The sequence below is a fragment of the Pungitius pungitius genome, chromosome 8, assembly GCF_949316345.1.
Source record: "Pungitius pungitius chromosome 8, fPunPun2.1, whole genome shotgun sequence".
In the NCBI taxonomy this organism is placed as follows: Eukaryota; Metazoa; Chordata; class Actinopteri; order Perciformes; family Gasterosteidae; genus Pungitius; species Pungitius pungitius.
This window is the reverse complement of record NC_084907.1, coordinates 4,040,376-4,053,630: the sequence shown is the minus strand read 5'-3', so window position 1 is coordinate 4,053,630 and position 13,255 is coordinate 4,040,376. Positions and strand designations below refer to the sequence as shown.

At 43.6% G+C, this 13,255-nt stretch overlaps 1 protein-coding gene across 3 annotated transcripts; it reads right to left on the bottom strand.

The window, feature by feature from the left end:
• Positions 1–113: 113 nt before the first annotated feature.
• si:ch211-236d3.4 (protein FAM107B) lies at positions 114–11,405 on the bottom strand. 3 transcript variants are annotated; one of them, XM_037490544.2, is made up of 5 exons: positions 11,255–11,405; positions 7,417–7,492; positions 4,064–4,268; positions 2,227–2,389; positions 114–1,997 (listed from the first exon to the last, which is right to left on the bottom strand). In XM_037490544.2, the coding sequence occupies exons 1-5, from the start codon at positions 11,276–11,278 to the stop codon at positions 1,884–1,886; spliced, it is 582 nt and encodes a 193-aa protein (XP_037346441.1). In that variant the 5' UTR covers positions 11,279–11,405; the 3' UTR covers positions 114–1,883. The 3 variants fall into 3 exon arrangements, with proteins under 3 accessions (XP_037346441.1, XP_037346440.2, XP_037346442.2); XM_037490543.2 differs by lacking the exon at positions 11,255–11,405 and adding an exon at positions 7,572–7,707; XM_037490545.2 differs by lacking the exons at positions 7,417–7,492; positions 11,255–11,405 and adding an exon at positions 6,673–6,839.
• Between the last annotated feature and the right edge of the window lie 1,850 nt (positions 11,406–13,255).

The following is a 13,255-nucleotide window of genomic DNA, read 5'->3' as shown; positions in this document are numbered from 1 at the left end:
ATGTGATGATCTCTCAAAAGTTGCTGGTCATGATCACAGGATCCACGGTTTACCATGTAAGCAGGATGTGGCTCATACGGGGGATTTTGTGGGAGAATGAAGAACCAAAACAGCAGAGTTGCTCGTCTTTATTGTCATGTCAACAAACATGTTTCTGCTGCAGCGTCTACTTTCGTTCTGCCGTGGAGCTGAACAAGTTACTCAGAACAATCGTCGCTTTACAGTCAGTTAAATGTCCAAAATACGAAAAAAAATAAGTCTGGTTTAGGTACGGTTAAAAGTCTAAAGTGCTCTATAATCAAGAAATTAAAAAAAAAAAAGATTTCAACGATTGTACAATCCACTATTAACAATAAAAAAAACCGTACAAATGTAAGGCTTCTTTTACACTTCACTGTGATCAGTGAGAGGGGGTCACGTCTTCTTTGAATAAATGTTACAAACAAAATATAAACAGTGCAGCCAAAGTCCTCATGTGAACCCGGGATTATTTCATGGACATGTCATCGCAAGATCCTTCTCTCGTCCCCGCGGTCATATCACAATTGGAAATAAAACATCTTGAAGTCATTCTACCAAATTAAAAGGTAATGAAACAAGGAACAGGTTCGATGTCTTGTAAAAATGTGGCAAATATCGTCACGTTGTTACAACTTCCATAAAGCAGGACTTAGAGTTTTAATTACAAGAAACAAGTATTTTGAAAGGACAGATTGTTAATATTCTCGCTGAGCTGTTCCTCCTCACAGCGAATACAAAGGACGACGTGTGGATCCCTAACTCTCTCGTTAGGCACAGTTTGTGCCAGAAGACGTTGGCTTCGATTCTTCCAAACTCACATCTCACGACTAAAACCAAAGCAGCACTTTTTTGGGAGACATTCTCATTATAATACGATAAATTGGAAATATAAGATTGTGTTGTTTTTTTTTAAAACTAATTATTCAGCTGTTTTTCTGTGTTTGTGATATTTAATGATGACGCTGTTCAAACTTTATGAGTTAGCATCTTAAATGGTAATTAAGCATAAATATACGATATTTATGAAAATCTACTTCCAGAACGTCAGACTAAATAACTGCCTCTTATTTCATACACAGAAATTTGTATTTATTATTATTATTATATCTTGGAATTATTTATTAACTTTAATGTCTTAGTTCTAGATGAGTCCTGAGAAGTTTCTATACTTTTAAACATTATAATCCAATCCAATTTGCATTTATAATCTCGGAAAGATTAAATATTTCTTGGAATCAGATGTAACATCTGATAAGTCTTATAATTATGAACAATTATGACTTCTGTATATTTTAATTATCACTTCTGTATATTCTAATTATGACTTCTCTATATTATAATTATGACTTCTGCATATAAACATTGTTAATAAAAAAAGAAGCCGTTTCTTTCCTCATATTTATGCGACTGAAAACACCTTTTGGGGACACATCAGGAGACAGCGACCGCCGACATGTCGTCTCCTAGTCCGTCCTCCCGAGCAGAGGCACGCAACATATTTCCACGGCAACAGCCATCCAACAGAGAGCAGCGAGACAGCTAATCTGTCTCCTGACGAAGCTGCTCGTCCGTGTCGAGTCTCCTGAGGGACATCACGGCTGCTCCATCCAGCATCTGGACAAGTGAGTCTCCGGAGTGCAAGCGTCTCGATTGTCCTCCACGTGTCCTCAGTAGGTTTGTCTCCTCAGTGTATTCTGTATGTTCGTCCGTTATGCATCCTTGATTTGTTCTCTGTTTCTTTCTGTCCTCAGATTGTCCTGTGTTTTAATTGAGTACTCAAAGAGTGTCCTTCATGTGTCCTCAAATTGTCAAGGACAGTCTCCTTCTTTGTTGTGCTTTGTCCCCCTGGACAGCAGTTGTCTCTACACTTCCTTCTCTTCTTTATGAAACGACGTCCGTCTCAGATTTTCTTTCACTTTGACAAACTCTGGAGCTTTCGAGTTTTCCTCCTGCTCCTTCTCCTGCTGTTTGTCCAACTGCAACACCAGAGACAGACGTCAAAGACAACCAGAGACAGACATCCAGGACAACCACAGACAAACGTCAAAGATAACGCCAGACACAAGGGGGAAGGTCACACACTGGAATAATGTCTTAAATGCAAGGTTTAACACATTATTCCATTTTCCCTGAGGTTTCTGTATTGCACTGTGTGTCCCTGCATTTTGTGTGTCCCTGTATGTGTTGTGTGTTTCTGTTGTGTACCTCGTCCAGTTTCTGGTGTCTCTTCAGAAGCTCGGCCTCCAGAGGAGAAATCTTCCTCCGAGCGTCCTCTTCCTGTTTCCTCTGTTTGATCAGCTGATCTCTTTTCCTCGACTCCAGAACTCTCTGCAGCTCCGGCTTCGTCTCCACAATCACGCCGCTGCTTCTGCACACAAAACACACACAATAACACAATGTGTTTACTACCACAAACACATCTTCATCAATCAGCATCAACAACAAGCTAATACCAATGAATACCTCAGTATGTAATACTTATATACAAAATCGAAATACCAAAAAATGATCGTTTAGGCTTGGATTTATATTTTAAACTGTATTCCTCAAACACAAATGTATACTTTTGTCTGTGCAGTTGTGTATTTATGGTGTGTGTGTGAATATACAGAAGGGCAGTGTGAAATAATTGTAGTAAACCTTCTTCGTACATCAACGACAATGAGTGAAATGTGTTTGTGCGTTTTCTCCAGCAGAGGGCAGTATGGTGCATAATAAAACATGTCATAGTGTGTGTGTGTGTATGTTTCTGCACATTCTGTACATTTCCACATGTGATATCATTTCACGAGTACTTTCTACTCATTTTATGCATAATCAGAATCTCATTTGCATGTATTCTCCTCCCATATGTTATTCTGAAGTTCTGAGCTCCGATGTAGCAGCTGATGTTGTTTGAGCGTTTGTTTCATTCGTCTCTGCGCCTCGCTTTTCCTCCTGAAATCTCAAACTGAAGAAGAAAAAACCGTGACCTTGCTTTACCCAAAGTGTGAATGAGCAACTGTGCGTAGGTGAAAACTTTCCCAGAGTCCTCGGCATGCAGGCCTGCGAGGTGGGAGGCTGTTGCTTAGCAACAACCGCTCGTGTCTTCAGAAACTTTACACAACGAGACGACAGGCGTTAACAGACTAGAAAGAAATGGCGCCCTCTAAATTGGTCGGCCCGTGGCTGCCAGCCGATGATGAGCAGGGCGCCGTGACCCCTGAACCCTGTGAACACTTCCAATAAGTAGAGGTATGCAGAACTAAATGAGGCTGAGTGACCAACATCCAGATCCCGCAGATGGTCTATAGAATACATATTGTTTCACTTACAAAAGAAAATCGTGGGGGTCGCAATAATACAGGGGCGTGATGCCATGGGAGGAGATGCTGAGTCACCTGCATCAGTCAAAGCACAGTTAAATAAATAAATATATATATATTTATTTATCTTTTTATCTCAAGCAGAAGTGACATGAGAAGGCGGAGCTAACCAAATACTGCTGTATAGTCTAATAGAGACCTGTCAATCACTTTGTAGCCCCGCCCCCTAAGCATCCCCTGCTTAATGGTCTGTTTGACTCTTAATAATTTATTAAATGAACATTATGCTGGATTGAAGAAGACTTGAAACTAGAGATTGAGACCATAAACTCCCATTTACTATGTTTACTGAGGAAATAAATCAAGAGAGAAGTAGAGTGAATTTCTCATAGACTTCTATGGGACCAGAGGAGTCGCCCCTGGTGGTCATTACAGAGAGGCTTTCTCATGAAAAAATAAAAATTGTTAGAACTGGATTAATTTACTCCAAGTGAAAAAAACAATAGAAAGTTCACGGAGTATGAGGTCGACAGATTTTGCTCCCATTTTCTAAATGATGTCACTGACTTTCAAAAAAGTTTCCACGTTGTTAAAAAAGAAATCTATCCTACAATTCCCTGATAGTAGAATGAGTTCTCACTGTCTCCGCTTTCCACAAGTATCCTTGCGTTCCAAAATGTCCCCTCCGCCCACCACCGTCCTCACATGGGCATGTAAACAAACACACACACACACACCTTTTGCAGCTGCTCATCAGCTCTCGGTGAAGCTCCTGGTGACTCTTGGAAGCTTTGACGGGATTCACCAGCTTCTTGGGTTTGATGAGGTCCTCGTCCTCGTCTCCCTCTAGATAGTCGGGCTGGGGGACGTAGCCGGATACCGGGGACGGTTTTCTGTGGACGCCTTCGGACCGGTGCTGCTGCAAGTCGGCGTACGCTGACGCTGAGGGAGGAAAATCACAAGGACGCTCAGACCGAGTGGACCCGGAGGTCACTTCAACTCAGAGGATGAACCCTTCAGATCTCCCCTCTAGTGCCCCCTCTGGCCGCCTGGAGCAAAACACCAGGATGTTACTTCATATAATAAACTGCTTGGAAGAGTTTGTTCTGTCGCACGGTGTTCATGTCCGTGATTGTCCCTCGTCCCGGTTTGTCCGCCAGAAGAAAGGACACATTAAAAGGCATCTGATCCGAGTCCTCAGATATTCTGGGAGACAGAGATCAGATGTCATACAGTTCACACAATGACCCCTTTCTCAGGCGCAACCAGAGACCAACGTCCACTGCTGCTTCATATTTCAGAAAAATAAAATGAGCCCTGTTTGGAAAGACCGACCACGAGTGTGTGGACGGCTTTCTTCTTCAGACTTTGTTCAGATTAAAAAGCTTCAGCGAGGCTGAAGTTGCAAAATATCCGGTTTAAATGTCCTGAAGTAAACTTTGTCTTGGTGGCGTGTTGCCGTGGGTAAAAACAAAGGCCTTTCAGCAACCAGTTTCCCCAAATCTGCAACCTGCAGCTTACCATCAGATACAATTTCCTCCCTCGCGAAGGTTCACGCGTTCAAATAAAACAAAGTAAACAGAATTATTGTGAGCAAAGAACGAGCATGAAAGTAAAACCCTGGAAGTTGTTCATGGAAACCTTTCAGCAGCTTTGTGTTTGAGCCTCACAACACGTTCCCAACATTCACAGCACTTGACTGAGTGGATCCAGCAGCCCAACCCGCTCTCGTAGTGGTCTTCTCTCCTGCAGTCGATCTGGACCCACAGGAGGTTTCGGATCAGGGGACGCAGGGAGGCTGGCCGGACTTTGAGAGACGTCGTGGTATCGATCCGAGAGAGGACGAGCGAACCAAACCCTGCCGGTAGTTTATCGACGTCTGTCCGAGTGGCCGTTATCTGGTTACAGCTGGAAGCTGTGATAACTCTGTGAGAGGAAGACTGTCCACCTCCACCTCAGACAGGAGGAAATGTCCTCATGTTACACAGCAACACAGTAGCAGGAGGACAAAATGTCTCTTCTCTTTGATTCATTCATCCTGGGATGTTAATCAGATCGCTCAAAGCCTCTTAGAAGGCAAAACCTGGTGAAGCGTCGCTGAAACTCAGCCTGCAGCATCAGAGTTTACAAAGTGAAGCAAAGCTGCACTCAAAGTATGAACTACACTCCGATCTTATCAACACCACATTCTGTTTGACCCCCAATTACACTAATCAAAATAATATCCACAGCAACAAAAGCCAAAAAACAAGAAAACTGTATTCATTTGATATTAAACCGCAACTCTAAATAATGCCTTAAATTTTAATTTAAATCACCTAGTTTTCAGACAAATTGTTTTTGTTAATAATTCACATAAACAGAAGCGGTGACTGTTTGACCAAAGCGGGTCAAAGTCTGCTTTAGTGTTGCAGAAAGAATCGGGTCACAACGAGACATGTTGCAAAAGACAAACAAGTTTTAACTGTTCGGGTATTGATCCGCTCCAAGAAAATCCTTTCTGAGAAAACACGAGCCAGACGACACCTAAAACACCTCAGAGAGACTGGGAGTAGGGTTAAAACCACCAAACCAGGATTTAATCACGACCCAAACATGGATTAAATCATTAAAAAATAAAATATATTGGACCAAACCGGGATTAACGCCTAAGAGACTACTGAAATAAACCAGAATTAGAAGAAAAAGTAAACCACCACAGAATGACTCAACCAGAACTAAACCACCACATTCCTTTAATTCTGAGTTTTATCATTACATAACAATCCGAGAGAAGTCCGAACTCCTACTCAAATGAAAGGAATCTGCCAACAGTGATTTCATCTCCATCCTACGCTCCCCACGTCCACACCACCCTCACACGCTTTTATGATTTCGATGGCACCGCTGCTCTCCAATGACTGAGAGTTGAATTATTTATTAAATGTAAATTACAAGGTAATTACACATTTGAGCAGAGTGTGAATACTTGCATCGCACCACAGCAAAGCCCAGAAAAGTCCAAAAACCTGCAACTTAATAAGGATTTATTCCTAAATGTGCAATTACATTATTGAAAGTCCAGTAAAACATTATGTATTTTTTATTCCAATCATACATTTCTACATGAGCAAATATACAAATTAAATGAAACAATATAAAAATTACACAACTGATAAACAGCTCATAAAAAAGTGAAGGGACCATTATCCACTCATTCATTAAAAAATAAAAATAAAAGATAAACACAACAACTACACACACAGCAGTGCTGCAGACACTCTGCAGTAACAACAACAAGTCATCTACAGTTTGAAATAGTAAGAAAAGGCCTCAGGAGGATCCAGGATCAGTCGGTCCTTCTTACCAGACTTCACCATCCCCCCCCTGGCTGTAATGGTCCTGTGATCCATCTGGTCCTGGTCCTGGTGATCCTCATGTGTTTCCGTCTGCGTGAACATTCATGCTCACTGTAGAGAAGCAGCAGTGCTCCACTCCTCTCGACTGAGTCATGCCGAGTGTAAAACAGAGTAGTCACATGACCCTCCCAGTGTTCCCCCCCTCCTCCTCCTCCTCCTCCTCCTCCTCTTTGTAAGGACCTCTGACAAACCGCTCTCAGCCTTTTCCCACGCTGCCGTCTTCAGGTTTCAGTTTGAAGCGAAAACAGTCAAGTGTCAGTCTGAAGATGATGGAGCTGAAGCTTCAGCGTGCTCGATTCATCCTCTGGGGAGAATGAACGTGCTTCCAACACGTCCTCCAAATCAAAAGAGTAAATCCGATGTTTGTTCATGACTGTGAGAAAGTAATATTTTCAAACGCTGGTTTAAGGTTTAACTTTCTGTGAATTAAATGATCTATTAGTGGACCTAGGCTAGCAGTTTCCCCCTGCTTCCAGCCACTGTGCTAAGCTAGGCTAGACACCTCCTGACTGATAACTCATGACTCATGACTCACACGTTTGCGAGTGGCGTGCTACCGGCCACGTTTACAATGCGTTTGAATCAGAGATCGGTCTTGTGAAACCTAAGACAGAATGAAGTTAAAAGCTTCCTAACGTCTAGTGACCCGGAGGAGTCGCCCCCTGCTGGTGACCCGGGAGAGAAACGCTCACCTCTGCCGTTTGGGTGCTTTCCATTTTTCGCACGCTGCTGTTTCGGCGGAGGCTCGTGGTCGATGCTGTACGCCTTCTGGAAAACCACAGAAGAAGAAAATAAGAAAAGAGAATAATTCAGAAGTTATTGTTCTTCTGGCAGCTTTATTACCCACAATGCAACAGGACCAACAGTTGGTTTGTGAGAGTGTTGTGACCTCATTTCTATTCATTTTAGTATTTGTAGGATCCAGTTTTTGAGTACTTGGTTTCATGATTCACCTCCTCTCGTTTCCTGTTCCCCTTTCTCCTCCTCTCTCCATCTCTCTCCTCATCCTCCTCTGCCCACTCTCCTCCTGCTGCTGCTGCTGCTGCTGCTGCTGCTTACCACCTTCCCTCCTCTTCAGTCACCTCACCCCCTCCTCATCTCGGTTTTCTCTCCTCCGTTATGTGTCCCTGTCCCCTCTCTTCATCTCTCCCCTGTTCCTCCCCCTGCTCTCTTTCTCTCCTCTTCCTTCCCCTCCCCACTCCCTCTCCCTTCACCCCCTCTCCTGTTCCTCCCTCTCTTCCTCTCCTCGTACTCTCTCCCTCTCCTCCCTCCTCATCCCTCTCCTGTTCCTCCCCCTCCTATTTTTCTCTCCTCTTCCTTCGCCTACTCTCTCCCTCGCCGTCCTCCTCATCACTCTCCCGTTCCTCCCCCTCCCTTTCTTCCTCTCCTCCTCTCCCTGGTGGTCCTCAGCCGCTCGTCTCCTTTCAGACTCCAGGTCAGTTGGACGGCGTTGTCTTTGACTGAATGGACTTTTTGTTGGTTGCTAGGAGACTTCAAGGCCTCAACAGGCTTTAACATGGTGACAAGGCCCTCACTGTCTCACAGACGCCCCCCTCCTCCCCCTCCATCACCCCCTTAAGGAGGAGGAGGGGGTCCCTGGAGGTGCCCATGAATGTTGTTTACTGCAGGATGAAGATTTAATGAATGATCTTTTCTCCTAAACTGGTCCCAGTCAGTCCACCAGGAAGACCATGTTCACCTATGGTGAAGTCCTCTTCTTCCTGCGATGAGGACTATGATGATGATGAAGGTGCCACCGTGACGCTGTGGAGCAAACAGCATAAACAAACCACACTTCCAGAGTCGCAAGACGGGTTTGAAAGCACGGATGAAATAAAGATAAACTGGTGTGAGATCAGCTGATGGGGGGCCTTGACCGAGGACCTTGGGTTGGAGCAGGTTTAGTGAGGAGCAGTCTGCCCCCTGCTGGATATATAGGGACAGAATATATATATAAATACACAATAAATGGGAAAAAAGTGGTATGGGCCTCCCCGGCAAAGACATCAGTTCAATCTTAAACTATAGATAAAAATAATAAGAATTCTATCAGAAAATGTATCATTAAAAAATAACTGTCTCTAAACAGCTGAATGGAACACAGGATTTTATTCTGAAAGTCAGAAGTCAGACCGTCCAATCACAGCTCAGCAAACAGAGCTTTGAGTTACTTTTCGACTCTGGTTCCTTTTGAAACTCAATAGTTTTTAAAAAGGTAATCAACTACTAAAAAAAGCATTGAAAAGGTTGAGATTAAGTTATTGAAATGGGATTGGTTAATAATCTGCAACATTATTATTATGATTAGCAAAGTTGACTTTAGAGAACTTCTTCAGCTGTTAAAATTAAAAATGACTTATTTCGGTATTTTTAGCTGCAGGGATTTGCTCTGATCTTAATCTGGTTCAATCCGGATTTAACCCTCTGAAGACATCAGAACTACATTTAATTCAACATGTTTTTCTGTGTTTTTGGCCACCTGACAGGAAGCTGCAGTGGATCATCAGGCTGATCCAGGGTCTGTCGGCCCTTGGTCTGCTTAACGAGCAGCGTTACGTAACGGCAGCTGGAAATAGTCCGCCGCTATTTATTCTGTCAGAGCTCATTCAGTCACTCGCACAATAGTTCACAAACTGACCGTAGACCTGTCGACAGGATCTGGGCTCTGATTGGTCGAGGACGGGGCCAACGCTCCGAGGCCCAACAAGAGAGACTGATGTCATTGTGTAAATATTACAATACAGACACAGATCCCCTCCCATATTCAATTCATATTAGTTGCATCGCTTACATTATGTATTTTCACCTAAGAAACAGGCAATTAGATGCATGAAATCAATGAATTTAACATTAGGTCATTTGCATCATTAATACAGTATGAAACGTCTCTGACGTCTGTGGCCCCATGATGTCACAGCGAGTTTGGTTGCCGTGGTGACCACATATCAAACTGAATAAGGCCATTAGCCCTCTCTTTCTCACCACCTGCTGCTGCTGACTTGAAGGCCACTAAAAATAGACCATATGAGTAGAGCTACGTGACATCACACGCACAGGCCCCGCCCCCAAATGGCACCCTGCAGACAGCTGACACAGTCCCCGTGGCAACAAACACACCCAAACATGCCCACCTCAACAGGTGCGCTGCCCTCCATAGCTCAAATACCTGGAGAAATCGCAAGGTTTTATGCTCAGATTATTTTATCCTCTTCGAATGATAAGGTTTTTGTACATGGATTAAAACACATAAAAAAATAGGTACTAAAATTAATTAAATTAATTGTGACTTAACATTTTCTTTCATCATTCTTTCATTTTTGGTCTGAGAAAATCACTCCACTTCTCTCTGGATTTATTCCCTCACTAAACATTGTGAACATGAGTTTATGGTCTCAATCTCCATTTCCAAGTCTTCAATACAGCATGATGTTCATTTAGTAAATGATGGTCCATTTAGAGTCAAACGGACCCTAAAGCCGTGGAGGCTTTTGGGCGGGGCTACACACTGATTGACAGGTCTCTAATAGACCATAAAGGAGGGGATGCCGTTATCCAAGATGGCGAAATCCAAAACCACCAAACTCAAGGCTTGAAAACAATGAGTTCACGTCTTGTAAACAGTCTATGGTTACATCCTAGAATATCGCAATCAGAAGGTCCTGGTATCATGTTCTCAATGTGGATTTAAATATATCTCTCTGCAGCATGCTTGTACTCGAGGAGAGATTAAAGACACACGTCGATTGTGGGTTCAAACTTGATTGTGTCTCATAGCTGTGGCTTAAAGGCTGGTCAAGCTGTGCTGTAATAATAACAATACAAATACTTTCTATTGAATTTTAAAAAGTCATAAAAACAAAAACATGACTTTAAAAAGTCATAATACGGATTTGACATCTAGTATCTGACTTATTGGCTGTATGATGACGATCATTTGTATCATTCAAGACACAATATCATTCTGGAGGAAACAACTGTACAGTTACTAAAATAAACAGTTTATCAAATAATAACAGCAACAGTCACATTTTAAGCATCTCAGCGACTATTGGATTTATAATTCATGTTCCCCTGAGGATGAACTGCAGTGACTTTTATGATGCAAATACCTGCAGAACTAATCACGTTGAAACCAGCCTCAGGTGTGCTTTGGGTGTATTGATAATTAGCCAATGCTAGCATGCTAACAGGTTGAACTGTGATGGTGATCTTTGAGTCTTTGGTCCCTCCAGCTGGAGCACACAAATATCAGCCCCAGTGTATTGTTAAATTATCAAAAGTACTCATTATGCAGAATGATTAACACATGATTTTATTTTAATTATTTGACATACTGCTTGATAGTGTTATTGTATTTCGCATGAATAATCTGCAAGAAAAGACTAATTAAGGGTGATATCTGTCGTGAGAGCATAAAGTTTTATAAAATGGAAAAGCTCAAGTCACGTCTCAAACTTGTACCGAGGTCCTTTGAGCGAAAGCACTCTAAACTCTGCTGAGTGGTGCGGTGGAGCTGAACCAGTGACTGACCTTCTTTCCATACGCAGCTCCCATTCTTCCCCCTGCAGCAGGGTCACAGTCCGCGCCGCTTCTCTTTCTGCCCCTTTCCTCTCCCTCACTGCTTATTTTTCCCAGCAGCCCCGGCCCCCTCTTCCTCTTCCTCCTCCTCCTCCTCCTCGTCCTCCTGCCACCTGGCAGCCTAACAGGCCGGTCGCCGGGGTCGTTTAGCCCACCGAGCCGTGAGGCGGCTTCATAACAGCAAACCCAGAACTGAGCCGGGGACGAAAAAGAGGCAGAAACAATCCCAGTGTTTGGCTGTGAGGAGGTGGAGGAGGAGGAGGAGGAGGAGGAGGAGGTGGAGTCCCAGCCACCTGTTGCTGCTTGACTCTCGGCTCTCGGCTGTGAGGAGTTAAGATGCCCTGATTGGATTAGTGTAACGCAAGGCGACAGAGAGAGGGAACGTTCTCTTACCTTCACCACAAAAGTGTGTCGCACTGCGAGGGAGCGAATCCAGAGGAGGCCTCGCGGCGCACTGCTTCCCCACCGAGGCCCCAAGGTGCAGCTCAAAGCTCCTCCCCAGCAAAGGCTGTCAGAACGCATCCAAATGAGACGATATGAAGACATTTTGTTTGTAAAATCGCCCATAAAAAGGCCGTGATGAATGTGTGGATGGAACAGAGTAAGCCGCTGTGTTTGCTGGAGGAGGAGAGCTTGGGGGGACGGGACCCCTGACCCCGGGGTCACCTGCTACGGACAGCTGGTGGTGGGATGGATGGTATTTGGGGGCCCATGGCGTTACGGCGACAGCACTGATGAGCGAGGACAGACGTTGAGTCCGACAGATGTCACAGCTGTTTAATTCGTTGGGATTCGAGTCGGGCATTTTCCCAATTTCACTGTGGTAGAGACACCTGTCAATCACAAGGTAGCCCCGCCCTCAAGAGTATGCCACTCAATCGTCTATTTTACTCTAAATTGGGCCTCTATTTACCAAAGGAACATCGAGTTGTACATGTTCACTGGTAATAAATCAAGTGACAAGCAGAGACTTCTACACAATAGGATTCAATGTGATTTTAACGCTCTTTTGACATCGGCTTCCCTTCCGTGTGTTTTTCTGTTGTCGCCATGTGAACATGAATCAACTCAAGGGAGCTGCTTCTGTGAAAGAATCGCTCAGCCCCTCAAGTCTCCGTCTGAGATCCACCAAATGAGAGACTTGTCCGTTGAGCCGGAGCAACTTTACTCATTTGAGATGACGGGAGCTGAGAGCATGGACTACTTTTGCGTGACCTGGGACAAGAGAAGAGGTTCTGCCATCTCTAAGAGGAGATTCTGAGAAGAGCTCTTTCACTGAAATCCTTCCGACGGAAACAGAATTTGGATTTTGTTCTAAATGCTGTGTCACGTTAGAACAGCAGTGAGCTGTTTGTAGATTAAAGGTTTAGATACAGCTCTGGAGTTTTTGGGAAGGGTTGGGTCAAGTTCATTTTTTTCTCTCAGCAGAGACTGAACAACTGCATGTTAAAAATAAGCCGGGACACTGGCAGCTTCCAGGAGGCTACTTATAGACGCCAGGCATGAGAAAACATGCCCAAGTACATGTTTAATCCCTGATGAGTGAACTGAGGACCTGCTCCTCCTGCATCAGATGTATCGAACATCACCAGTCGACCCGAGCTCCTCAATCACACCTTCTAGATATGACAGCACCTTAAATCTACATCACGGTTCCTTTGTAGGGACCTTTGAGGAGATTCCATTTACTTAAACCGTAACTCCATCCAAGGAAGAATCGACTAGTCAGCATCTATCCACTAAAAGAAGACGCTTCCTTTGCTGCTTCTCAACATCTTACATTATAGAAAATGGAAGGAAATTTAAACCAAAGAAAGTAAACATTGGTAACGATGAATAGCTGGGGTCCTACATTAGACATGTTAGGATTTTAATTAAAAACCAGAACCAAATGATTTTTTTTTAAAGAAATGATTTAATTCATATACATTTTTTATTTTCATGTAATCATGT